General features: G+C 42.2%; 9 protein-coding genes across 9 annotated transcripts; 6 read left to right on the top strand and 3 right to left on the bottom strand.

Moving 5' to 3' along the window:
- Positions 1 to 68: 68 nt before the first annotated feature.
- Positions 69 to 1,934, top strand: N7466_010025 (amidophosphoribosyltransferase; the record flags this gene model as incomplete). The annotated part of the gene is made up of 3 exons (XM_057169414.1): positions 69 to 153; positions 222 to 674; positions 748 to 1,934. The coding sequence occupies 3 exons, from the start codon at positions 69 to 71 to the stop codon at positions 1,932 to 1,934; spliced, it is 1,725 nt and encodes a 574-aa protein (XP_057016805.1).
- Positions 1,935 to 2,522: 588 nt separating this feature from the next.
- N7466_010024 (endonuclease III domain-containing protein) lies at positions 2,523 to 4,448 on the top strand (the record flags this gene model as incomplete). Its single annotated transcript, XM_057169413.1, has 1 exon — positions 2,523 to 4,448. One exon carries the CDS (start codon positions 2,523 to 2,525, stop codon positions 4,446 to 4,448), a length of 1,926 nt encoding a protein of 641 aa, XP_057016804.1.
- A 1,131-nt stretch (positions 4,449 to 5,579) lies between these two features.
- Positions 5,580 to 6,440, bottom strand: N7466_010023 (uncharacterized protein; the record flags this gene model as incomplete). The annotated part of the gene is made up of 3 exons (XM_057169412.1): positions 5,580 to 5,887; positions 5,948 to 6,179; positions 6,243 to 6,440. The coding sequence occupies 3 exons, from the start codon at positions 6,438 to 6,440 to the stop codon at positions 5,580 to 5,582; spliced, it is 738 nt and encodes a 245-aa protein (XP_057016803.1).
- A 435-nt stretch (positions 6,441 to 6,875) lies between these two features.
- N7466_010022 (uncharacterized protein) lies at positions 6,876 to 7,839 on the top strand (the record flags this gene model as incomplete). The annotated part of the gene is made up of 2 exons (XM_057169411.1): positions 6,876 to 7,133; positions 7,192 to 7,839. The coding sequence occupies 2 exons, from the start codon at positions 6,876 to 6,878 to the stop codon at positions 7,837 to 7,839; spliced, it is 906 nt and encodes a 301-aa protein (XP_057016802.1).
- A 1,908-nt stretch (positions 7,840 to 9,747) lies between these two features.
- On the top strand, positions 9,748 to 11,217 carry N7466_010021 (uncharacterized protein; the record flags this gene model as incomplete). The annotated part of the gene is made up of 1 exon (XM_057169410.1): positions 9,748 to 11,217. The coding sequence occupies one exon, from the start codon at positions 9,748 to 9,750 to the stop codon at positions 11,215 to 11,217; it is 1,470 nt and encodes a 489-aa protein (XP_057016801.1).
- A 745-nt stretch (positions 11,218 to 11,962) lies between these two features.
- On the bottom strand, positions 11,963 to 12,760 carry N7466_010020 (uncharacterized protein; the record flags this gene model as incomplete). The annotated part of the gene is made up of 1 exon (XM_057169409.1): positions 11,963 to 12,760. The coding sequence occupies one exon, from the start codon at positions 12,758 to 12,760 to the stop codon at positions 11,963 to 11,965; it is 798 nt and encodes a 265-aa protein (XP_057016800.1).
- Positions 12,761 to 14,252: 1,492 nt separating this feature from the next.
- On the bottom strand, positions 14,253 to 15,280 carry N7466_010019 (uncharacterized protein; the record flags this gene model as incomplete). Its single annotated transcript, XM_057169408.1, has 2 exons — positions 14,253 to 14,391; positions 14,463 to 15,280. The coding sequence occupies 2 exons, from the start codon at positions 15,278 to 15,280 to the stop codon at positions 14,253 to 14,255; spliced, it is 957 nt and encodes a 318-aa protein (XP_057016799.1).
- An 886-nt stretch (positions 15,281 to 16,166) lies between these two features.
- On the top strand, positions 16,167 to 18,074 carry N7466_010018 (uncharacterized protein; the record flags this gene model as incomplete). The annotated part of the gene is made up of 1 exon (XM_057169407.1): positions 16,167 to 18,074. One exon carries the CDS (start codon positions 16,167 to 16,169, stop codon positions 18,072 to 18,074), a length of 1,908 nt encoding a protein of 635 aa, XP_057016798.1.
- Positions 18,075 to 18,930: 856 nt separating this feature from the next.
- Positions 18,931 to 19,209, top strand: N7466_010017 (uncharacterized protein; the record flags this gene model as incomplete). The annotated part of the gene is made up of 1 exon (XM_057169406.1): positions 18,931 to 19,209. One exon carries the CDS (start codon positions 18,931 to 18,933, stop codon positions 19,207 to 19,209), a length of 279 nt encoding a protein of 92 aa, XP_057016797.1.
- Positions 19,210 to 26,552: the final 7,343 nt, after the last annotated feature.

Below are 26,552 nucleotides of genomic sequence, written 5' to 3'. Positions count from 1 at the left end.
GCGAAGAAGATTAGCATGCTAACCTTTCCCTCGATCGGGTGCTTAGGAAACCTACACTATCCGTCAATATGTGTGGAATTATTGCTTTGATCCTGGCGAACCCCTCCGCCGCTGCCGCAGTTGATCTTCACGAGGCCCTGTATCTCCTGCAACGTGAGTGCCTGCGAACTATACAATAGAGACAGGAAAGAGCAAAGACTAAAGTCTGCTGTGTAACACAGATCGTGGTCAGGATGCTGCCGGTATCGCGACTTGTGCGTCTGGTGGTCGCATCTTCCAGCTGAAGGCCAACGGCATGGCTGCTAAGGTTTTCCACGACGGTGCCAAGATTGCCAATCTGCCTGGTTCAATGGGTATTGCCCACCTGCGGTACCCTACTGCTGGTAGCAGTGCCAACGCCGAGGCGCAGCCCTTTTACGTGAACAGCCCTTACGGTATCTGCTTTGCGCATAACGGAAACCTGATCAATGCGCCCGCACTTAAGAAGCACCTTGATCTCGAGGCGCACCGTCACATCAACACCGATAGTGACAGTGAGCTGATGCTTAACATCTTTGCTGATGAACTGAGCGAGACAAAGAAGGCTCGTGTGAACAAGGAGGATCTCTTTGCCAGTTTGAGCCGTGTTTATGAGCGTTGTGAGGGTGGCTGGGCCTGTACTGCTATGCTTGCTGGTAAGTCTGATAACCATTGTCGCTTCTTCTGAATGAATTCGGACAACCCACTAACGTTCCTCGTCTTCCTAAGGTTTCGGTCTGATTGGTTTCCGTGACTCATACGGCATTCGCCCCTTGGTTCTTGGTTCTCGCAAGTCCCTGGATGGTGAGGGTACTGATTATATGATGGCCTCTGAGTCGGTCGCTTTGGACCAGCTTGGTTTCAGCAACCACCGTGACATCCAGCCCGGTGAGGCTGTTATTCTCGAGAAGGGTTGTGAGCCGGTCTTCCGCCAAGTCGCTCCCAAGCGCGACTACGCTCCTGATATTTTCGAGTACGTCTACTTTGCTCGTCCTGACTCCGTCATGGACGGTATTAGTGTGTACCGTAGCCGTCAGCGCATGGGCGACCGTCTTGGTGCCCGTATTCTTAAGGTTCTGGGACCCGAGGTTGTTAAGGATATTGACGTTGTCATTCCTATTCCTGAGACTTCTACCACATCCGCCAGTCATGTTGCTTCATACCTGAACAAGCCTTACTGCCATGGTTTCGTTAAGAACCGTTATGTGTTCCGAACCTTTATCATGCCTGAGCAAAAGACGCGCCAGAAAGGTGTCCGTCGTAAGCTCAATGCCATGAAAGCCGAGTTCAAGGACCGCAATGTACTGCTTGTCGATGATAGCATTGTTCGTGGTACTACCAGTCGCGAGATTGTCAGCATGGCCCGTGAAGCAGGTGCCAAGAAGGTCTACCTGGCCAGCTGTGCTCCCGAGATCACCCACCCCCACATCTACGGTATCGATCTGGCCTCACCCCAAGAGTTGGTGGCCCACAACCGTGACAGCGCGGCCATTGCTCGCCATATCGGTGCCGAGAGTGTTGTGTTCCAGACACTCGAAGATCTTAAGGGCGCCTGCTCTGAGGTCGCCCTTGAGAATGGCCAGACAGAGCCTGTCAATTTTGAAGTTGGTGTCTTCTGTGGAAAGTATGTCACCCCTGTGGGCGATGGCTACTTCGATCACCTCGAGGAGGTTCGTGGTGAAGGCCGCAAGAACAAGGCTCTCGACAAGGCGAAGGAGGCTGTTGCTCATGGGTTTGCCAGCACCACTGATTACCAGATTGCCGCCAAGGGTGTCGCAGTGGATACCAATGGCAAGATTATCCCTGCCGAAGATGATAATGAGCGACAAAACGAGAACAAGTCATCCCATGAAGAGCACCCGAAGGTCGATGACCGCATGGACATCAGCATTCACAACCAGGCTGACCACCCATGATTATGATGATTATTCCCCCCTTTTCTGTTTTCTAGAGCCATTCGGGTTTGATTTGCATTTGGAGTCTTGGGAGTTGTGTATCGGGCGGCATACCTTAGACGGGGAAAGAATCCCCTTTGATGAGCAAAAAGTGATGCGATGTGATGTTAAACCGCATGCCCGTGAAATGTATCGAAATACCATTAACAGATTATCTTCTGAGATTTTAAATACTCAGTTTTATGATTACATATCTCCCTTGTGTATGTGGCAAATAAAACTATACCAAATCCCAAACGTTCAATTTTGAAGCCTTATTGACTTTGGTCACGTGCTCATTTGTGTGTAGTATAGAATGGCTATTGACTTTTTCGCGTGTTTCTCTTACTTCGCCTCATTTTCTTTACAACTTCACCAATTTTTCCATTCATTTTCATATCATTCAATTCCCCTCGGATTCCTTTGCCAGATTCCTCATCTTACCTGAAAGTTACCAACCGCCCTTCCTTGAAATTTGACGTCATCCCGAGTTCCCCCATCTATCTACCTCACAGCCCACCTCTCCATACTTTTTGCGAAAATATTAATTTTCACGAACAAACTTGCATCATGTCAAATCAGCGTTTGACTCGTGCTGCATCTGCGCGTGCTACAGGTGTGACTAGGCACAAAGCCGTTGCCAAACAGTCTGATAGTCCACCCGTTGCCAAACAACCAGCGAAAAAAGTGACGACTAAGCGCCGAGCCTCTAAAGATGCCGAGGAATTCATTCCACACCGAGACAGAATAACAGGTCGCAAGTTGCTTGCTGCTGCCCTTGCCAAGGAACGCGAGGCTGAAGCCAAAGAGGAGAAGAGAGCGCGTGCTGCTGCTAAGACTGCTGCTAAGAGAGCTGCCGACAAGGAAGCCAAAGAGGAAAAGAGAGTGCGCACTGCAGCTAAGAGAGCTGCTGACAAGATAGGCAAGTCATTCCTCAAGCAGGTTGCCGACGAGGAACTTCCGCACAATCTGGGCCCCCTCAACGGCTCATCGCCTCATGACGAAGAGAATCAACCCGTGGCTGGTCCACCTGGTAGACAGCTTACTGAAGCTGCCCTGAAATATCAAACCGCAATAGGTGAATACCCACCTTCCGAAAAATCCTCTCCGCATAATGTTAAGTGGATCAAAGATGACAAAGGCGAGCTCAAGCTCAACAAATACCACTTGACCCCTGGACGTACACCCTTTAACCATTGGCCCCACCCTACCCCCGAAGAATGTGAGGTGGTCAACACACTCCTCTCTAGTGTCCACGGACAAGTTGCCGCCCCCAAGGAAATTCCTCCTCCCTCTCTAACGGTGACTGGTTGTGGAGAAGTCCCATCAGTGCTGGACGCGCTTATTCGTACTCTCCTGAGTGGAGCCACGACCTTTGAGAACGCCGCCAAGGCATTTAGTGGCCTCGTCCAGCGCTTCGGTATCCTCCAGGAAGGAATCGGAAAGGGAAGTGTTGACTGGGACGCTGTTCGTCGTGCCCCCTTCGGCGATGTATTCGATGCAATCAAGCCTGGGGGTCTTGCTATGCGCAAAGCCACTAACTTGCGGACAATTCTTGACACGGTCTACGAAGAGAACATGCGGCGCCTTGGCCGCCTTAATCCTCCACACAGTTTCTTCGTCCTCGCTGACAACGTGCCTAAACCTTCCAATGAACAGGCCTCCAATGAAAAGCCCTCTGATGCAAAGCCCTCTGATGAAAAGCCCTCCAATGAAAATCCCTCCAATGAAAATCCCAGCGGGGATAACGAGACTGATGCAGTCGACAGCACCGCACTAAATGAGAAAGTTGAAAAGGACCTTGGCGAGTATGAAATTGCTTGCGGCCAGGAATCCTTTTTGTCCCTAAACCATCTTCACGCCCTTTCATCCAAGGATGCCATGAACGAGCTTCTCAAGTTTCCAGGCGTTGGTCCCAAGACCGCAGCCTGTGTTATCCTATTCTGTCTCCAGCGCCCCTGCTTCGCCGTCGACACCCACATCTTCCGCCTTTCCCAGTGGCTGGGTTGGGTTCCACCCGATGATGGCCGTTCCACTGTAAACGAAGTCACCACGTTCAACCACCTGGAAGTTCGAGTCCCCGATCACTTCAAGTACTCGCTGCACCAACTCTTTATTCGCCACGGAAAGGACTGTCCCCGTTGCCGTGCCATTACTGGCGAGCAGTCCGTGGGATGGAATGAGGGCTGCGTGATTGATCATCTGGTGAATCGGGTTGGCCATCACAAGCCAGGTGGGCTTACTAGAGCTCAGATGGCCAAGAAGAACAAGGTGAAGCCTGGCGGCACCAAACACAAGGGTACTAAACCCAACCGTGCTCGTGCTGCGAAGAAGATCAAGACTGGTCTCCAGCCCGAGAACCTTCCTTACCCCATGGGACCCATTGATCCCGATGAAACTGAACTCGACCCTGATCTGACTTTGACCGACCCCGAGGCCGAGATTTCGGATTATTCCCGTGCTCCCTCCGACGTTCTTGCCAATATTTCCGATTAATTTCAGTTTCTTTAACCTTGCTTCAGTTATTTCATTTTAGCTTGTGTTTGGGATTGCATTTCTTAGCGAAGCAGATGATCTTCAGAGGTGTTTTTTTTCAATGTTCATTTTTACTTCGTCAGTACCGTTGAATTTCTTTTGACACTTTACCTTCTTAATCTGTTGAGTTTTTTTTTTGTTTGGCTTTCCGATTCTCACCCCTCATTCTACTTCAACTGCTCTCTTCTATTTTGAGCTTCATTGCTCTTTTGTATTTTTAGCGCTTTTTCCTCTTATTGGTCTTGTTATTCTCATGGCTTTTTACTTTTATTGATTTCTTACTCTCGCGTATCGCTTTTGAATATTTCTTGCTATTTTATGCATCTTCCGACTTTCTTCAAACTGGCTGCGATATCATTTAGCTTGGCATTGTGATACCCAATTTGCGATGGCGTTCGGAGTGTTTGAGCTTTCAACTGGCAAAGTGACTTGTTTCATACATAGCTGGTTAGATTTGTTGCTTCACAATAGCCATTAGATATTATCTATGATTCTTAGCTCCGTTTTTCCCTTTCCCCTACCCATGTAAATTAAACAAATTCAGTTATTGATAGGGACTTCATATGGACGCCACTTGTCCTTGATGAAAGGCACGCTGAGATTAGTACCGTGAATGGGTCACGCATATGTACGCCTCAAGTGCTTGTTCAAAGCGGTTCTTTTGTCGCTAAGCTCGAAGCTGAGACCCAGGTGTCTATGTGCGAGTTGAGTTGGTTGGATTTCTTGCACCAATCAGGGTCTAGGCCGAACAATAAAAAGCATCTATATGTGTGGTTTTATCAATCTGTTGGCAGATCCAGATGTCAGGATCACTCGAACTTACATCAATTGATGTTTAAATATTTTACTGCATCCTTTACTGTCTTGCTGTGAGGAACCGGAGAAAAGTAGTAAAATCAAAATTCCTAACCCGAAAACTCTCACGAGAGAACCCACGGATCTCATTTTCGATGATCAGCCGATATGTCCGACAGGACGGCCACAAACATCCATAGACCTGAACTAATCGGCTGTAAGTGACCCAGAAATGACTTTCCATCAAGCGGACGGTATCCAAATAACACCATTGGAGGAGCTCTGATACGCCCACGATCATGGCTTAGCCTTATTAATGGCGTCGCATAGAACGAACGGATCAAGAACGCCCGCTACGAGGGGCCGGGCTTCTTCCACTTGTACAAAAAGATGACCCAATGCTTGAACAAACGTGTTCTTTCCCTTTACATTCGCCGTGTCAAAATCAACCTTTAGCCCCCTGTCCCTCAACCATTCCAAAAGGACAATGATGTCCTGAAGGTCAGTGTTGGACCGCATCTTGGCATCGGAGCGTGTGGAGAAATACGATTCCTTCCAGGGCGCAAGTTTTGTCAAAAGCAGGATTCTGGGATGCAGAACAGGAACTGTTGAATTCAAAAATATCAGTTTGGGCTCAAGAATATTGTATCATAGCCAAGACGTACGAGGAAGTTCAAACCGGCGTTCAGGGATGTCGACCTGGATTAGTCGGCGTCTGGTGGGCTCAGGAAAGGTTTTGAAATTATCCTTGCCATAGTCTTGATCGAAGTGCGCCACATCAATCAAGACATCGGTGCCATTATGGCAGAATATCAAGCGATTATCGGTAGAGAGACGGAAATTTGGTTGCTTGACTATGTAGTCACGACATTGCTTCGTTACTATCACATCGACATCCTGGTTTCTTGTCAGTTACCTGGGTAATGATTATCAGGAAAGAATGCCGAAACACTGGCTCACTTCAGTAACCCGCTCTCCGCCTAGAACACTGGCAGCGTACCCACCAACGAACATGTGGTTGATGTCGAGTCGCCGCAAAATCCGGGTTAGAGCCGTAGCCGCCGCATCCAGATGTTCGAACTTTTTAGCTCTTGCCTTTAAGGTATTCTCGGTAGCACCGTTCCTTGCTTTATTTTTTTGGCCTTGAGCTGGAGGCATCTTGAGATAGAAAGGAGAGAGGAGAGAGAGATGGGGGGGAAAGAGGAGAGACAGATAGGACGGGATAGAGGAGAGCCAGATGGGACGGGATAGAGAAGAGACAGATAGGACAGTAGAGGAGAGATAGGGAGAGGGAGAGATAAGAGAGGGAGAAAGACAGAGAGAGAGGTGCAAGATAGACAATTACCAGAGTAGCTAGGACAAGGAGGTAATTTAAACCGAAAGGAACGAAGTAAATCAAGTAGGAGGAAGGCAGAAGGGAAAATACAAAGTAAGCAAACACTGAAAGACCCTACGGATATCCGAAATCCTGTGATCCTCGTCAATAATTTAATCTTTTAACTTCTTAAATCTTCCACAATTTTCCTTTCCGTTCTTCTTGCTTTCTCCCAAGCTCAATTCAATACGCCCTTCCTGCGACCAAGAAGCATGATTATGGAGTCTGAGAACGCTCAAGAAGCTTCCCTAGAGGGAGATAAACACCCCGCCCCGGTCGTTGAGCTTCCCCTCAACGCATCTGACACGCAAAACACCGATGATCCTACATCAGACTCCGCAAAGCCAGCCGTGAAACTTCAATTCGCCTATCCTGTGATGTCCGATGCTCTGAGTGCATTGATTGAAGGAAATATCACAGTTGTCGAGTGGGGATCTCAAGTTCAATACCGATGCGGGTATGCAGAAGTCCTAATTGTAAGTGAAATGGACCTTCCATAACATTCCTGATACCATTACTTAATAAATCATCTAGCGCGTTGAGTGGGCGGTGCCCGACGAGCAGTTGTCTGTGGCCTCGCAGATTCTGATTGATCATGGCTTCCCTCTTCTAGAGCATGGTTGGAATCAACTGGTTCTTGGAATGTGGGGGACCAACTGTATACCCCATGATCTTGACGGAGCTGGGCATAAAAAAGTTCACCTCCTTCCACTTTCCCTCGTTGGATTCACCCTCGAAGAAACTATCGAGGTGCCATCAACATTCAATCCTGAACTTACTCTGCGCACTCCCAAGCCCCCACGATACTTTCTATCATTATTCAGACACCTCCTACAACTACCGCTTGCCGACTGTAGCCGGATCCGAGTTACCAAAGACATATGCTCATTCATTCTGGGCTCTGTTATCCATTCCCTACCTTCCCACACTCCTCGCTGGATTGTCGACGCAGAAAGCGATGAAGACTATCAAAAAAGGGTTGAACAAGGGATTCTGGAAATGAAATCGTGGGATTGGGGTGAGGTGGAACCAAGATACCTTGAAATGGTGGAGCGTGCTGTTCGTGATTGTCACTACACCGAAACCTTGACCGATGTTGTTGATGACGAAGATGAGGATGGTTCATCGGCCCGTAAGATCCACCGATTTCCTATTCCAAGTTTTCCTAGGGATTTGGTGTAATGCCGGTCCATTTTTTCTGCCCGTGATACTTACGGAGTGCCCCTATGTAGAACGGTTCCACTGTTGAACCTGAGATATGTGGCTTGATTATTGCGTTTAGCTCTTAGAAAAATAGAATATGAGGCTCTGGATGCGTGTCACATTGTGCTGCCTTCTCGTGCCACCGATAAGCCCTGGCGGGGCTTCAGCCTGGCCCCGTGCAGATACCCCGAGAAAAACGCTTTCCATGTGCAGCCCATTAATTTACCCATGTAGCGTAGTGGGGAGGAATGTGCGGACAGCGCGGTTGAAACTTCAAGGTTACTCTGCTAAGGTGTATGGTTTTCCACATGCAGCATTTTTCCTCTTTTCCTTCTACCCAGTGAGAAAACTACTTTAACATATTTCTTGCAACTTACGTTCCGTGCTCAAATGCTTCCATTTCCAAGTGTACTAGTATACATTTATGCCGATAAATGCCGACGAACGTATGCAATCCACCTGCGTCTCATTCCAATCTCGCCTCAAAATTCTACCACGCGACGACCATATTGAATATAACGATGAAAAGATGCTCGCTGAACATCTCTCAGATCCTGATTAGCACATACTATCTCGACAAAGCTAACAACACTTCCTAGTCATGAGTCTCTCCTCATCGCACCCCTTTGCCCTCGTCATTCTGATTTGCTTTGCATGTTTTGTGGATGGAGAAGGCAACAATATCTCTACTAGTGACGAGAAATATTACCAGAATGAGATCAACTTCTATAAGCCACCCAATTCACACTTCAAGCTCTTCTTTCGTATTTTCACTTACTATGAGATGACGATACCGCGCTGGGGAAGGAAATCTTTGTTTCCGTGTAGTGAGGTACAGGCATCTTGATCGAACATCTTATTTGTTATTGTGAAGGTCATATTAACCACGATTCCTGGCATCTACAATATGGTCACATATAGCCACTCGTGGTATGTTGGCATGTTTCGTTCTTTTCCTCGTCCACAGCTTCAGGCTTAGCAAGGTTACTCGTCATACTCTGATTGGGTGTGGGGAATCATTGGGAATAACCTCTTGGCTATCCGTATACAGGGGATAGGAACTACTCATCTTTTATAGTTTTTGCTTTCATGTACAGTATGCATGCCAGATCCTAGCTCGTCCACTTGTCCAAGACTAATGTCCAGATAACACACGTGCATACAAGGATGTGATACATCACATGCTTATCACCTGACTTAGCCTCAAGAGCCAAAAGCGATAAGCGTGTTTTTAGCTGTTCCGTCTTGACATGGCATTTCCGATGTGCTTGAATATCCACCCACCACTCTGGTTTGTGGCCTTGATACAGCAACAGCAGCACGGAATATTTTTTTCCATATTGATGCTCAATCAACCCAATTTCATGAAAGCAGATTGCATTTGTACAACTTGGCCTCCGTTCTTTCCACGTGAGGCTGAATAGGGCGCGATATTCCTCCCTCGCCCCACCTTCGTGAGAAGTCTTCATATGTGGAGAGGAATTGGGAAATCCTCGACTTTCCTGACATCGCTATACCAAAAGGATAAGCAAAATGGAGACAGTACTACGGCAAGCTAAACGATCAACAAGCGGATCGACTAGCGACCAAAAGCCGAAAACCACGAGGGCGAGCAAGCCAAAAGCCAAGACCGGCTGTATAACGTGCAAGTGAGTTCATATCATACCCATGAAAAGGTTGGGAGTCTGACCCCGAGATTGCGCAAGAATCCGCCGTGTCAAATGTGATGAAGCCAAGCCCGAATGTTTACGGTGCCGTAAATTTGGCATGAAATGCGACGGCTATGCGATCCCGAAGCAGCCTGTTAGTAAAATGAAATTTCGCCACTGGTCGATACATAAAGGGACTATTTCCAGCGATCTATCGATACAGTCCGGGCCTTTGACTATGCCGGAAAATCTATTTCCGGGGGTTTCTTTTAGAAGTGAGAGGGACGGTCTTTACTTCTCATCCTTACAGAACAACGAGTCGCCCCATATCATCGAGATATTCAGCGGCTCTGTCTGGAAGAGAGTCATTTTACCAGCTTGTCACGAGGAATCATTTGTACAGGATGCCGTTGTGGCCATCGCGGCACTAAGCGTATCGAAACTGGAATTGACACTCCAGAAGACGGAAATTGATCATTCTACAGCTGACTCCAAGCACTACGAGTTCGCTCTCCGTCGTTATGGCCAAGCGATAAGTACCATGCGATCAGCATTGGCAACAGAATCAAATCCGAGGAAGGCCCTTATTGGATGTCTTCTAGTGTCTTGCTTTGAGCATGTTCAAGGCCAGCGCCAACAAGCTCTTGTACATGCTGCCAGCGGATTCAAAATGATGAAGTCGTGGATGGTGAACAATTCTTACTCTTTTGTGAAGATTGGAGCTCGATGCCAAAATGCGATCGACGATGACCTTATCGACACTATTTCCCTGCTTTATCTACAAGCTCTTCTCGCTTTCCCCGGCATTAGATCATTGATATCATTTCAGGCAGAAATGGATGCATGTCAGAATATCGCCTCTACGATGCCATCTAGATTCTCAGGTGTCATCGAGGCATCAAGGTATTGGGTGGCTCTGATGTCCCCTTTTGTACAGTTTATTGAGATGGCTACAGCCAGTGCCAACTGTATGAATCTACCTAGCCGAGATGATTTCTGGAAAATAAATGGGTATACCGAAAGACTAGGTGGAGAACTTGCTGACTCTTTACAAACTCCCCCACTTTCAGTCCCAATATCGGAAGATATTCAGACTTACTATGCAATGTACTCGACTTGGATGAAAAAATGGCAAAACGCATTACGAGAACTTCGTCTCAACCCTGGTCACGAATCAGAAGGAGACAAAGTCAGGCATCAGAAACTTCAGCTCTTGGCGGAGGTCGCTCAAATATTCCTCCAGTACCTGGTCACCACGGATGAGTGGGCTTTTGACCAACTTGAAGACCAGTTTCGTGCCATCCTGGCGCATACTAAGGCACTACTGAGAAAACCTCTACCCTTTGTTGCAGTGAAAGAGGAATACAAAGTCGCAATCGAAGTTGGCTTTCTCCCTGGACTTTATATGGTGTGCAGATTTTGTCGCAACCCTGAAATACGACGGGACGCAATTGCTCTGTGTTCCAAGACGCATGGCTTCAATGACTGGGATGTACCGTTGGTGACGAAGATTGCCACCTGGCTCATAGAAATGGAGGGGGAAGGGGATTGTGACATTGAAAATTGCCGTACTCCACAGCGAGTAAGAGTCAGGGTTGCGAAGATCTTTGTGAATCCAGTTGAGAAGTCTGCTTACTTGCTTTATACGAAGAGGGTAAAGGGTGACCCAGAAGAGATGACGATTGGCGAAGCTACAATAAAGTTGTAGAAGATTGGAACATTATTCGAGTGTTACATCTGATATGATGGAACACTGAGTGATTCTAGAATTCCAACTAGTTAAGCAGGCAGTGTCGATCCAAATTCCTCTGATAATTCTTCAATATACGGGTCTGAATAGCATATCAAAGTCTAAAATTAAGGTTAGCTCGGGACCCAAGTCTTACTTTGCTTGGTCCTGTGGCTTGGTACAAGGTCGTTTCTACGCGAAAATTCCTACCAAGTTTTTCAAATCATCATTTAAGATTTTAGTTTGAGAAAAAATTGTTGTCAGCAAAATCAATCAATAGGTACTCGGGTTGAAGATTCTTGGGTATCGGGGTTTGAAATCTCGGTGTCTCCAGGCTGGTGCTCGGGAACTGTCACCTCGGGATTTGAGACTTCGGGATCTCAAATTCGGGGTCTGCAAGGTCGGGACTTGGAATCTCGGGGTTTGGTATTTCGGGATTTGATAATTCTGCACAACGTACTTCCTCAGCTCTGTCGAACTTGAATTTAAATCTATGTTTAGTTAACTGGACGCTACTAAGAGCCTAAAGCCTTTTAATTCATTGTTGTTGATTTGCTTGTTTTGGATTCATTGGAATACGGTAATTGCTTCACAGTTCCCAAGAAATAGGCGCAGTTGAATCATTCTTTGCCTTTTAACTTTTCCCAAGTTCGAGTAATGAAAATGTATCAACTTATCCAAAAGGTTATCAAACTCAATAAATAAGTGCAATATTTTGAAAACATCAGTCACAAAATCTTTTATACTCTGTGCTGAGATGATCGGCTGTCACGCATGACCAGGCCAGGTCATTTTTGTCTCTGAGCACTGCTGCACCCACATAATACTTACACTCCTTACCCATAACCGTATTGATATCAGCCGCAACAACATCTCCCGAAACGGGTTGACCAGCACTGTGGGACGCCCGACAGTAGATCGTGTATCCAGTTATCTGAATATCCTTCAGATCATAATACTGGGAAGGTGTAAGGCTGCCAAGGAAATTCTTTATCCCGGTATTGACAGGGCACACGTGCATGTGGATCTGGTCCTCGGTAATGGAATGCACAGAGTTAATGACCAATGCGTCCTTCGAAGTGTCAGAAACCCCTGATTGCTGACCGAAGTCCCATCCGAAGGGTGCCAGGGATGGGTGGTTTGTTTGCAGGTCCAAAATGTCCGGGATTGGCGAGCTCGTCGTGATGATTTCGGAGTTTACTTTCACCCAGAACGGTGCATTATTGGAGCTTTGCTGACAACCGCCGCTCTGCAGGCAGTTACAGAGTGGGTCGAACCAGATCCAACACGCCTTGCAGTGGTGGCCTGACTCTGCCCCGCAATGCAGGGAGCAGTGATCTAAGTTGTACTGGGATAAGACATCGTTTGGACAGTTTGGAGCATCTGGTCCGGCTGAACATGTGGTAGTGCATTGGTCATTGCCCCCCGAGCATTTGCAGGTGCTCAGGTCTCTCTGCTGGATTTGGCCATTTGTGCATTCGGTTTGCTGTTGGCTAGTCCCTGGGACTAAGCCCATATACATCAAAAATATTGCAAACAATGAGGTTGTTCGGCAGGAATGCATTCCTGGGGGTAATAGTAGAGGGTTGGATTCGATACCACTTTTTCACGGAAAGAAAAATATCCAGGATTCAAAAATATTTGCAGTGAAATTCCAGGGTTTTCCAAGTGTTATTAAAGTACATATTGTACATTAAGTCTTGACGCTCTAAACCCAGACAAAAGAATTCTATGATACGACTATGTGGCTGGAACAATCTATCGTGAAGGCCCTATTCAATCAAATACGAAGTCAAGTGAACATACCTTCAAGTTTGTATAAGTTCGAACACAGCCAAGTTGATTGATTAGCACTACTAAGTTCCCCGGGTGAGATGTAAAGTTCGTATAGCGTAACAAGTATTACATCATGCCCATTTTCCATTTCTCGTTCCTCATATTGGTCAAGTCTTGGCGTCGTAAATAAATCCGCCGCAAGTGGCAGGCGTGGAATCTAGAGCATCATATTTGCCACCGAGGTTCCGCCGACCGCCGGAAAGAAGCTAGGCCCTATTCCTCTGTGCATGGGAAGTAAATTTTATTTCTCGTATCGCGACCGTTCAGAATACAAAATTGCCAAATTTTCGCAACGCAAAAAGTCTGGTGTCAGCTAAGTAACACATGAATGTTAGTATGCACCAAGGCTCCGTGCTTGGCGCCAAGGATTCGGTGTTGCTACTGGTCACTTGCAGGGAATGGAAGAATAAGGCAGCAAGGAGAATTCTGCAATTCAATTTTTGAAGTTTGACGGCCTTTCTCTTCATTTTGGTAAATTCATGTATTCAAAGTTTGCAAACACAATTTTGCAACCAGCGCTGCCAAGACTTAAGTAACGGATAGATCCGAAAGTTACTCTGCTGTGGAGGCTAGTCAGCCAATCGCTGTTGCGGGTTATGATAGCCTCAGAATGAGAACCGCCAAGTCCTCTCAGCAAACGGCTCCAATACTGCACCAGTTCTCACCGCAAAGGGATCATTGCGAATTTGAGTAGATCAAAATACCCAATTGCAGGCCCTGTATTCCTCGATAAGGATCTGAAGCTAGGACACATAATGGCTCGTGGGCTCCTTGAGGCACAGCTTAAATGGTCAACTAGCAACAGAAAACCCCAATGTTGTTAGAGAGGGGTCAAGTGACGCCCTCTAGATATCCAGTGCTTGCTTGCTTCCTATCTTTTTTCTTACTCTTCTCCCTATGTCCCCGAGCGATATTGTCCGTAGCGCCAATTATTCACTTGTCCGCGAAGATCGATCAATTATTATTTTGCTATGGAGGCACTTGTCGGTAGGATATAGAAATCGGAATCTGGAATCATTAAATTTCCTATCTATATGTGTTATTGATACCTTGAACTTTAGAAACTCGTGATTTTATAACTTTCAAATGTTTCAAGGCCCATTTTTTCACGTCCAGTAAATTCAATGTTCAATGCTCTTTTTTTCCCACAGCTGAAATCGAAAATTTGAAGCTTTCCTTCAAACCTTTGTTTCTATGGCAGGATCTGAGACTTTAGGTTCTTCAAGTTCGAGCTTTTTTGCAAGCATTGCATTACTCGCAAGGGCGTCTCGGTATATTTTATCGCATGTTTCCTCGTAGCTCTGCGCAGGCTCATCGCTATTGATTCAGACTATTAGTATATGTATCCCGAAAATTGCACATGTGAGGGACGAGAGTCTGCTGCTTACAAAGACCATCTGAGATTTGCGCCTCGGACACAGAGTGTGAACTTCATGTCCTGCTTTTCTTGGTCGGTCAAGTTTAATACTTCCTCAAACTCTCTCTTGACAAGTGGCTGAAACTCTTTGTCGTAAGGCAGCACGCATGAGAGGGTGGCGAGCTCGAAAAATCGAGGGTAGAACCCGGAGTATCCCCAATCAAGGAGAGTAAGGGCGCCATCCTCCTTCATAATTATGTTTCTTCGGCAGATGTCACCATGGCACAGCACTAAGTTCTGGTCGTAGGGCTCCAGATCAATAGAGTCGTTCCGATATTGCAGCCTTTTATTCATGTAGGCAGTCAGGTGCTCCAATGAAGTGAACGCCGTTTTCGCACCTTCGTCGCCAAAGATATATCCCATAGCTTCCCCGCCTTTCACAGGGCCCGGTATCGAATCCGCACTTCGAATCTGACCAAGATGCTCAAGTATTTTCACCACTCGTGAAGGAATATCAGTGTGCACATTGAGATCAACCTTGTCGAGAGTGCGACCGTGAATATGCTCCATAAAGAGATATCCCACTGGTTGTGAAGATCGATTGGATTCGATGTAGCGGTAGACTTCAGGGATTTGAACAATGTTCTGGTCTACCGCATTGAATGCAGCCTCTTGTGTAGCTGCCTCGGATTCCTGAACATATCCGTATTTGACTACGACCTGGTCGGAAATCTTGATGACTTTGTAGCCGTGTTTTTCACCTCCAATCATTCCACCCTCGTTTTGACACCCGTGGCAAAGGTCAATCAGCCAATCTTCATCGGCGCTAGCGATCTCGGAGGGCTGCATGGTATTAATTCTCAGGTTGGGGATCGAATGCACAGATATTAGATGACTGAAGATGGGGAAATGGCTGAGCCGCTGAGGCGTTTGCTAAGTCGGTGTCAGTTGGGAAGCGTTTCTCCCTGTTAGGGGTGCCTGATCATAAATCCGGTTAACGCCGAACAACTTTAAAATCATAGTACGAATAAACTCAAGGAATTTTCAACATGTGTATATTTTAATACACAACATTTTTAGCATATTGCTTCATCAGTACCAATTCCTCCAGTTATTTTAATGTTTTTAAATGCCGGTTACAACTTACTACGGGAGATGAGTTCCTGGATCGGCACATGACAGCAAGTGGGGCTGGGTGGGGCAAGCAATTTAGCTGAGACGTTTGAGATGAGATTCAGGGACCCACCAAACTTGACCTTCTAACTTCCCAAGAAAAAGCGCGAATCATGTCACAGATGCGTCTCAATGTACCTTGTGCATACCGAAATGATAACAAGTGCCATTGTTTCTTCCCTATTGATATTAAACCTCTATGATTTCGACGACTGAAAAATACCCCTGGAAGATCTCAACTTCTGCTTGACTACGATTATGTACACGCGTCACGAGTATTCACAACCCCTGCATCCCCGCATAAATCACGTTATGCAAGCTCCTGGTCATTCTTTTTGTTTCAGAATACGTCGGCTAATTTTTCGCCAATTTCAACGCGAGCGACATTAACTCGAGATGGAGGCTCGAACTAGTCTGCCCCTGTCCAACGCGGGAGACAATTTAGCGCTAATTAGCAGGCAACTTTGGAAAATGTCAACTTCTGATTTCGTATACACCGAAAACTTGTCTTTCAAATGTGATTGTATCGCACGATTCTCACTCGTCTATGCATCTTCAAATCATGGATCGGCTCATTATCTTCGCCTGGCTCGCGGCGGCGGTCATGGCAGTCACTATTGACTATGCTGCTCTTCCATCTCATCCGCGACTTATATTCAATGAGAAGAGAATTGACGCAGTCCTTTCCATGAATAAAACCGACACCTACTACCAAGACATTCTTGCCCGTATTCAACGCAGCGCCGACGTCACAGTGGCTAGCCCTTTGTCCATCACATCCGCCGAGAGTTGGTCAAGTTCTATTCGGATGGACGTTGGTGCAGTTGCCGGAACCTACCTTTTGACCAAAAACACCACTTACTCCGACTGGGTTGCCGAGAGTATTCTCTTACTCGCGAATCTCCCCGACTGGGACCCCTCCGACTACATGGATACTGCGGATATTGCCATGACGGTGTCTCTTGGATACGACTGGATTTACGACACGTTGACCGTGGCGCATCGCAAAAAGATCCAAGCTGCTATCATAGAACTGGCGTTTCTACCTGCGTTGAACTCCTCAATAAATTCATGGAGTGAACACACAAATAACTGGGCGCAGGTCACTCATTGTTCCTTAATTATGGCTACTCTGGCAATTGGACAAGCCCACCCTAAACTTGCGCATGAGATACTTGAATTCTCGTTCCCCAAGTTGAATACCTCCTTGGAACAATATGCCCCCGATGGTGGCTGGGTCGAAGGATACTCATACGGTACATATGCTGGGATCTTCCTGGGCCTGATGATGGGGTCTTTGGACACTGCCCTGGGTGACGATCTAGGTATCTCGGGTTTATCTGGAATGAGTAACGTTGGTGCCTGGCTCACACACACCTTCGGTAATGTCGGAGGCTTTGGCTGGGCAGATGGGTCCTGGGAATTCAGCAATGCAGACAGCCTTTGGAGTGTTGGATATTGGGCACAGAAGTTCAACAAGCCTCAGTGGCTCCAAGGAATGCTCTCCCGCTTTGATTCATCAGAAGTTTCATCCTTCCAGGCCTTCCTTTTCTACAACTCATCTCTCATGACTCCAAACCTGTTGCCGACGATGCAGCTGTATGATCAGTTCCGTGGAGTAGGAGCCATGACCTATCGCACGTCCTGGGAGAACTCTAGCGCCTGGTTTTTTGGGCTGACAGCTGGATTCAAAGGGCGCTCACATGGACATCTTGATGCTGGTTCCTTTGTTATCGATTATAACGGCTATCGCTGGGCAGAGCTTTTAGGATCCGATAGTTATGATCTAACTGATTACTTTGAAGCCCCCAAACGCTGGACTTACTATCGATGCAGAACTGAAGGGGCAAATACCCTCAGCATATCAGAGAAAACCCAAACCGAGTTGCATTTTGCCAACCAAATCCCTTCATCCAACAACTCTCTGCTGTGGGCAGGCAGCTTCGACAGCTCTAGCCGCTTTGGAATCACAAATTTGACAAGTGCGTATTCGAACGTGACCACGAGCGTGATGCGGGGTGTTGCATTCACAAATGGCTCTCAAATAATTATTCGCGACGAAGTCCGCGCATCCAGTGCTGTCGATGTCGCGACAAGCTGGCACACTACAGCCACCGTGAAGATCGGTAGCGGCAAAAAGTCTGCCACTTTGACTCACGAAGATACTGTTTTGAAGGTCACGCTACTATCGCCATCCGATGCTTATTTGCACCTGGTAGATACGGACCCGTGCAGTGCCTACAGTCCTTGTTATGAAATGACAAATAGCGGCATCTACAATCTGGCTGTCAGGCTTGAGAATTTGGCCAAGGAGGCGGATATCCTACTTGCCGTAACTGAGGTTGGACAAACAGTTCATGACTTCGACTTGCCGTTGGAAGAATGGTATCCCGCTTGTGAAGAAGATTGCTGGGAGTCAGCTAATATTGAGGTACCGCACTGGCTGCGGAATTCAGAGACTTATTTCTAACCTCACCTTTGCTGGGCAAAGGGGTTCATACTGGTTGTGAACTTCCGATTTTTCGTGTATCATATTTCATTTCTGCGTGATCAATCATTATAAATTACATGACAACCTTGAAGCATATAAGCCTGGGATGCAAACTTCTTGTTGAATAATCCTCCCAATAATAAACATTCATCAAAAGAGATGAATATTCCGTTCAGGTAAGTGAACCTGGTCAGAGAACTTCACGACCTCACCAAGCTCCAAGACTCAGATCCTTCCTTAGCTCATATATCTTTCTTCCTTCTTTTCAAGGGTTCCCCTTCCTATCCACTACTTCTCTCATCACTTCGTTATTGTCTTGCCATCAACGATTTAACTTGATCTCCCCAGTCCATACTCTCTCATTTGAAATCTCACTCTCGAGATACTGCGACAGAATTCCAGTTCCAACACTACACCAGCTCTGAGTCATTCGATCTCACTACATACTGCCCCAACACTCGGGCATCATGCTCTCTCAATCTCGAAGAACATCCTCCTTGAATCTCCGACCAACGAATCATTACTCAATCAACACTCCCCCGCAGCCTTGATGCTACTTTACCTCTCAGCCACCTCATCGACTCCCCCGCAGCCTTGACGCTACTTTGTCTCTCACCCACCCCATGGCTCCGTTCGTCGCGTCTCACAAATAGGGGCCTGCATACCTGCCAGTCATGGCTGCGGTTCTGTGACTAACGACGTCAAGAGCTTTTCTTAAAAGAAGCGAGTTCATGTGGGAGCTACAACCAAATTAGATGTCATCATCAATGAGCTACCAACATCTACGCTCTCCCTGGTTGCGCTCAAAAAAATTCCTTTGTGAAAATCAACACAGATGTTCTGCGCCACGCATCGATGCGGCAGCGGTAAGCGTGGTCGAGGAGATGTGGGTGTCTGTTTGCTGATGCGCAAAAATTATGTCGCAGAGGAGGGAGATATCTGCATCTGTCTACCATATGGTGTTTGGGAAACAAGGAACATGGAAAAGAGACAAATACACATTGGTAACAATCCTTCTACCAACGTTGCTCTGTTCTCGCTATTCGACAAATGTTACACCAAGAACGGTGTCGGTGCTCGAAAAGTGAAACTTCAGCCCTCAACAGAACCCTAAAGGGATGAAGTTAAACCAGATTGGTTGACCTGTTGCCAGGAAACCTCTTCAAGTCGGGAGAGCTCTGCTAACTCCTTTTTGTGAAGTTTCATTACTCCCATTACGTCCTTTTCAAGTAGTCCGTTGGTTTTTTTCTGCATCAGATATCCCTTACTTGTCATCACCTATTTGTTGACTATTTTGAATATGGATACTTGCTAGTTTAACGTTGCTACCCTGCCTATTCCATACAGTCTATCGAGGATTATGGCGTCTTGGGACGGGGGCAGCTGTTACCGATTCAAAATGGCATAGCGTGCTTGGCTTCCGGAAGTTGATACTATTCTTAGCAAGACAAAGATATGCAAATGGGTTGGTCTTTGAAGACATATATGAACTCAGATGTTCTGCAGCCGATGTTACCCTGCGAGATTCAAAGTCCATCGCCCAATTTTGGTCCGCTCTGTTTCAGCGTCTCAACACCAAGCTGATGATGCCGACAACCTAGCACCCACCGTAAGACGGTTGGTCCGAAATCTTACGGTGGGTGCGAGAGAACCAATCAAAGATTCGAAATCGCCCTACGTTTCATTGCCGACGACCTACGCTTCAAAGACAGAGAGCGGTTCAGGTACAGGGAAGACGTGCTCCCAGCTCTGGCACGAACTTTCAACTCACGCAAGAGCGCCTCGACAGGGCTCCTTCGAACATGGCTTATCTATGGGTTCCAGCCGCTTGCAGCGATTCCAAGTTCTGTCTCAAATACCGAAGTCGATGGGTTAATAAACAGACTGGACGCCACGGACACACTGCATATCTCGAAGCAGCGGCATGATAAATCGCACATTCCGTGGTTACCAGAAGTTGATCACTACGTTTCAATCAACTTCCATTCCATGAAAGGTACAACCTTGCTTCAAAAGGTCATGACAAATTCAGGTCCGTTCCGTCATGAGGTTAAAGACCTACGGGCGATGATACCGGTCCAGGGAGGGCAATCCACTGGTGCCTAGCCTCAAGGAAACTTGGGCACTTGGCATCGGCCCAGCCAAAAATAATTAGATGTTACTGATTTGTAATTATTAAATCAGTATAATATAACATTGTATTAATATTATATTACCAATATTATATTACTACAATGTTATATCATATTATCAATATTAATGAAAGAAAGTGCTCGAGGTGTATCCAAATGCTGCGAGCCTCGCTCTGCCATCCAAATGGGACATTTACTCTGTCATTTTTACTCAGCACTTCGATTGACAAGCCAACTTTTACAGGCTTTTGGAACTGGGTAACAGCGCGGTTTGAATTTTCACCAGTTTTACTTCTCATCGACACAATCAGCATGAGATTTGCCCAGTTCGGATTCGAGTAGTAGAACTCGAGCAAACCTTTCTTGAGAGGCAAATCCTCAGAAACTATGCTAAAATACTCAAATATGGATTCATCACCAATTACATAGTAGTCAATGTCATCGTTGTATTGGCTGCAGAAAGATTTTGCGACTCCCATTTCCACATTAGGTTTACATTCCGGTGGAACGCCACATCTACTGGCGGGAATAACGGCCATCCGGAAAATAGAGAATTTGACATTACCGCCTAACACACCGCCCTATCCAAACGTATAGGTTTTGTAATTTTCGAATTAAAATCCCAACAAAGTGCAACTACAATCCCAACGAAGTACAACCCCCTTTTTATCTCTTTCTAGTTATTCATGATGCTATCGAAGATTGATCTTGAGAGTCATAAAGACGATATTCTACGTTATTTATAATGAGGAATGACATAAGATAAAGTCTATAATCTCCTTTTTACTACCTACTAGATCAAAACTATAACTCGTATACTTTGAAACTACTTAAAAGTATAGGGATCCTATCAAAAATCTATTAGTTTTAATAATACTACTCTCTATAATTATATTAAAAAGCTTATCCTTAAGATTAGTCTTTTAGATAATAAGGTTATGGATATTCTTTATTATAATCAAACAAATCTACCTATTTCTAAATAAAGTCTTTAAAGGATTAGAATATAGCTTAGAATTCCTTATCAAATAGACTATTCTATTTAGTAAGAATAATAATTAATATAAATTACCTAGATCCTTATCTATAAAATTAGACTTAGAAAAATTAAGAGATATAGGAAAAGTCTATTATATACTTATTTTTAAGTAAATAGATATAACTTCCTAATAAAACAAATATTTAATATATATCATACTCTATATCCTAATACTCTAAAAACCTAGATTTATAATCTCTAATATATATATAAGATATATATCTTATTAGGTCTAAACTTTATATAATATACTAATAGCTATATAAAATTAATAAACTTTAGGATTAAGGTTTATATTATAATTAATAGTTTCTCTTAATATATTATCTAGATCTATATTAGGTATAATACTTATATAATAATAAGTATTATCTCTTAGTATCTTACTATATTTACTACTTAATACTACTAGCCTAAGATTATTTAATTAGATTTAGGATTAAAAATAATATTAATTAATAATATATATTATACTCTTTATTAAGTAAATAATCCTAAAATAGAATTTAACTAATATTATTAATTTAGATAAAATATAGATAACTAAAAGATTAAAGCCTTTTAGTCCTAGCTTTTAAAATCTTATACCTTTATCTACTATATAAAAAAATATTTAAATTTACCTTAAGTAGTTTTTTATAACTAACTCTATATTTAGTATTACTTCTAAAAACTATAAGAAGATTATAAATATATTTATATAAATATACCTAATTAAGTTATATTCCTTATAATCTATATATTAATTATAAGATTAGTAATTAATTTATATATTAATACTTAGAATAAGTATTTAATCTAAATATAAAAGAAGAATACTTATAAATATTTTAGAAAGCTATAGATATTTTATTATAACCTTTTATAAAATAAATAAGATTTTATAATCTCTATTAATCTACTCTAAATCTATAAGTTTTAAGAGTAAAATATTAGGGATTAGGATTAAAATAAATATCTCTTATATAAGATATTAAAATAATATTATCTATAATTATAAGAGATAGAATTTAACCTAGATTAGCTATCCTATTATAAATTCACTCCTTATAACCTTTTAAGATTATATTATAAAGAATATCTAGAACTTTAATATTATATATATCTATATTATAAATCTAGATAAGAGCTAAAGTTCTTTATTTATAAGAGATCTTAACTTAATACCTAGGTCCCTATATACCTAATATATACTAGATATATAAGATAAAGACTTAAAAATATTATATAATACTATCTAAGGAAAATTAGAAATAATATTTATTATTAAAAAAGAGAGATATTTTAAAATTATCTAGCTAGAAATATAAAATACTCTTTTTCTCTCTTCCTTCTTATTTCCTCTTTCTTATTTATTCTTTCTCTTTTATTTATCCCTTCTTATTTATCTTATATTTTAAAATATTAAGCTTTAATAATAGTATTAATCTAATTATACTAGAAAGATTAAACTTATAGAGTACTATATTAAATCTAAGAAGCTAGATTATATCTTAATAATTCTAATCTAACTACTAGGATTTATCTCTTAGTCCTTATAAGTATAATAAATATAATAACTATAATAAGCTTTCTATTTTATAAAATACTAAAGAAAGCTTTTAACCTAGGTTAATAAACTAGTATTCTACTTTATAGAATACTAGAGAAAGCTTTAAATCTAGATTAATAAACTATATTTAGTAAGAGTATATCTATAGGACTATATCTAGGCTAGCTTATTAAGGTATTATCTTAGCCTTTTAATATTTAAATAGGATAGTATAAGTAGAGTAGCTAATTTAACTAGGTACTCTTTAGTATTTTTAGGTTATTTTATCCTTCTACTTTTAAAAACTCTTTTTAAATAGTTAGAAGAGTCTAAGGGAACTTAGTATATATCTCTTAGTTATTAATTAAAGAGTAAAGCCTAATATTTAATATTTAAATTCTAATAACTATCTTTTATTCCTTCTAAAGTTAAATAATTAATAATTTTAAAGATTTTATTAAAAAGGATCTTTTTTTAGTAGTCTTAGCTAACTTCCTATATAAATATTATAAGCTAATTAATAAACTATAACTTATAATTAGAGTTTAGGGAAATCTTAAAAAGCCCTTATTTATCTTGAATTTAAAGGATAATAAGTATAAATTTATTAATCTTCTTAAATTTAGCTTTACTAAGCTAAAGGATAAATATAATATTTTTATAATTATTATTTAATATAAGATATTAGAAGTAGATAGAAGTAATAAGAGGGTTAAGATAGAGATTAGGATAGAGATTAAAATAGAGATTAAGATAGAGATTAAAGATAAGGAGCTAAAGCTTAATTCTTATATTTTATATATTATAGAACTCCTTAGCTCTCTTAATAATAATCTTTTACCTCTTTTTTCTTTATTAATAATATTAGTAGGCCCCCTAGTATCTATAGTAAGAGAAAGGGTAATTAGAGATAGTTAGCTTATTATAAGTAGGTTTATTTAGCCTTCTAGAATAGAATATATCTAAGATAAGTTTAAAAGAATATAGGCTAAGAAAGCTTAGCTAGAGGTTGTTACAGACCTATAGGGGTCGCACTCCTGCGGGGCAACGAGACCCAACCGAATTGTCTGACGTACAGGTCACGTGGAAGGCATGGTTCTAGGAACCATGGCCATTCCGTTGTACCCAGACAATACAGAATAATGTAGGGTCGCGATGGAAAGACCATGACTTAGGAAAGCAACGCAAGAAAGGGCCTATCACAGGATAAACGGTATTGTAGGGATCGGGGATCCCTAGGATAAAAGAATATCCTACGATAATACATGGGTCACGGTTTCGCGCAATAACAGCTATCACATGAACAGGAGTATCCTAGGATATACCATGATTAAGGGATTCTGTAGGATACTAGTTGTCCTAAGAATACTAGTATCCTACAATAGGTAGCAGCTATTGGTATTGTATAAATAGCAGGATCCTAGGAGTATCAGGATCCTATAGATAAGGATCACATGATGACTTATCAGGCGATAAGACCTACTTATTAACTGATAAGCCTAGAGAATATTAAGTAATGAGTCCTGGACTTATTAAGTAATAGGAAGGATTAGATATATAAGATAGTTATTACCTATATATATTTAGTTCTTTATGATTAATCTATATATTATTACTTGGAACCTAATAGTTTATTTACCTATTAGTTTTGTATAAGATAAACCCTACTAGAAAGAGGTATTCTTGGTCTCTAGTCTCTTGACTTAGAAACTAAGTATAGCTTGACTAGGTAATACCCTCTTAGATATAGCCCCCTTTAAGTCTATTCTATAGACCTAAGCTTATATAAGGCCTAATATTAACTAGTAATAGTATAGTTATAAATTAGTAACTTAAGGATTAAGTATCTATTTAGTAAATAGAAGCCCTAATAAATAATACTTATTATAACTATAGAGTGTTGTGTAATATATTAATTATCCTATCTTTATAGAATATTATATAAAAATAGTACCTACTATATTAATTAGTAGGAGATAATCTATTATAGGAAATAATGAGGATTGGTAAGACTAGATAAATAATTAGCTTACTTAATTGAAGAGAATCTTAGAAGCCTTTATAGAAAGTACTTAAGGTAATAGATAGAATTAAACCTTAGTTATTAATAAGATAAGGGACTACTTATAGTAGCTAGATATTTAAGTAATTACCTCTATTTTAATTACTAGTATCTAAGTAGTTAAGCTACTTAAAGTGGAAAGCTTTAATAGTACTAGGTTAAAACTATAAGGATTCCTTATATAGATATAGATATACCTTAATATAAACTAATAATAGTTAAATAGTAAAGAAAGTAAGATTATCTTTATATCTACCTATCTAAAAGGCTAAGTATAAGACTGGTTTAAAATATATATTAGAGAATACTATAAAAAGCCTAGATTAGAATGGAGTATAACTATAACTAATATATTTATAAGCTATACTAAGTTCCTAGATTATATAAATAAAATATTTAGAGAAATTAATATAACTATTAATACTAAATGAAAGCTAATATTACTATAATAAGTTAACTCTATTAGTATATATACTATATAATTTATATAAGTTACTACTATTTTAGGCTAGGATGATTATATACTTATTCTATAATATATATAAGGACTGAAGTCCTATATTAAAGATAAGTTAGTATATATTAACTAACTAGATACTATAAACTAACTTATTAACCTTATTATTAAAATAGATAATTAGTACTATAATTAATAAATAGAAAAGAAAGAAGTTAAATACTAGAAAAAGAACCTAGGGTAAGAAGGCTATTGATTTGATAATAGATAACTATAACTAAGGGCTTAGGATAGTGATCTCTATAGATTATAACCTATAGAGCTTAATATAGTAAGATTTCCTAATAAAGAATAAAAGTATTAGAAGGAATAATACCTATATTTCTCTTATAGGAAACTAAGATATATATTATAAGATTACTAAAATAAGAGTAATTATTTATAATAGATTAGAGCTATCTAAGATAAAGGAGCTTATAATATTACTAGCCTTAAAAATAAAGAGAAGGTTTAATAACTCTATATAATATAAGAGATAGTAAAAAGATATAATAGTAATAAATTTATAGAAATTAAGTAGACTAATAATATATAGGGAAATATAGTTATAGAAGAACTATAACCTAAGACCTAAGGCTATATAGGATATATATCTATAGATATATAGGTATTAGTAGCTATAAGTTAATAGATAGATTAACTAAGACCTATAATAATGGATAGAGCTATATGTTACGGACCTACAGGGGTCGCGCTCCCGCGGGGCAACGAGACCCAACCGAATTGTCTGACGTACAGGTCACGTGGAAGGCATGGTTCCAGGAACCATGGCCATTCCGTTGTACCCAGACAATACAGAATAATGCAGGGTCGCGATGGAAAGACCATGACTTGGGAAAGCAACGCAAGAAAGGGCCCATCGCAGGAAAAACGGTATCGTAGGGATCGGGGATCCCTAGGATAAAAGAATATCCTACGACAACACACGGGTCACGGTTTCGCGCGACAACAGCTATCACACGAACAGGAGTATCCTAGGACACACCACAATTAAGGGATTCCGCAGGACACCAGTTGTCCTAAGAATACCGGTATCCTACGATAGGTAGCAGCCACTGGTATCGTACGAACAGCAGGATCCTAGGAGCATCAGGATCCCACGGACGAGGATCACGTGACGACTCATCAGGCGATGAGACCCGCTCATCAACTGATGAGCCCGGAGAATATCAAGTG

This window comes from Penicillium verhagenii, assembly GCF_028828195.1.
Source record: "Penicillium verhagenii strain IBT 33310 chromosome Unknown utg000010l_segment0_segment0, whole genome shotgun sequence".
NCBI classification, from domain to species: Eukaryota; Fungi; Ascomycota; class Eurotiomycetes; order Eurotiales; family Aspergillaceae; genus Penicillium; species Penicillium verhagenii.
The sequence above is the reverse complement of the archived record's forward strand: the minus strand, read 5'-3'. Positions and strand labels throughout refer to the sequence as shown.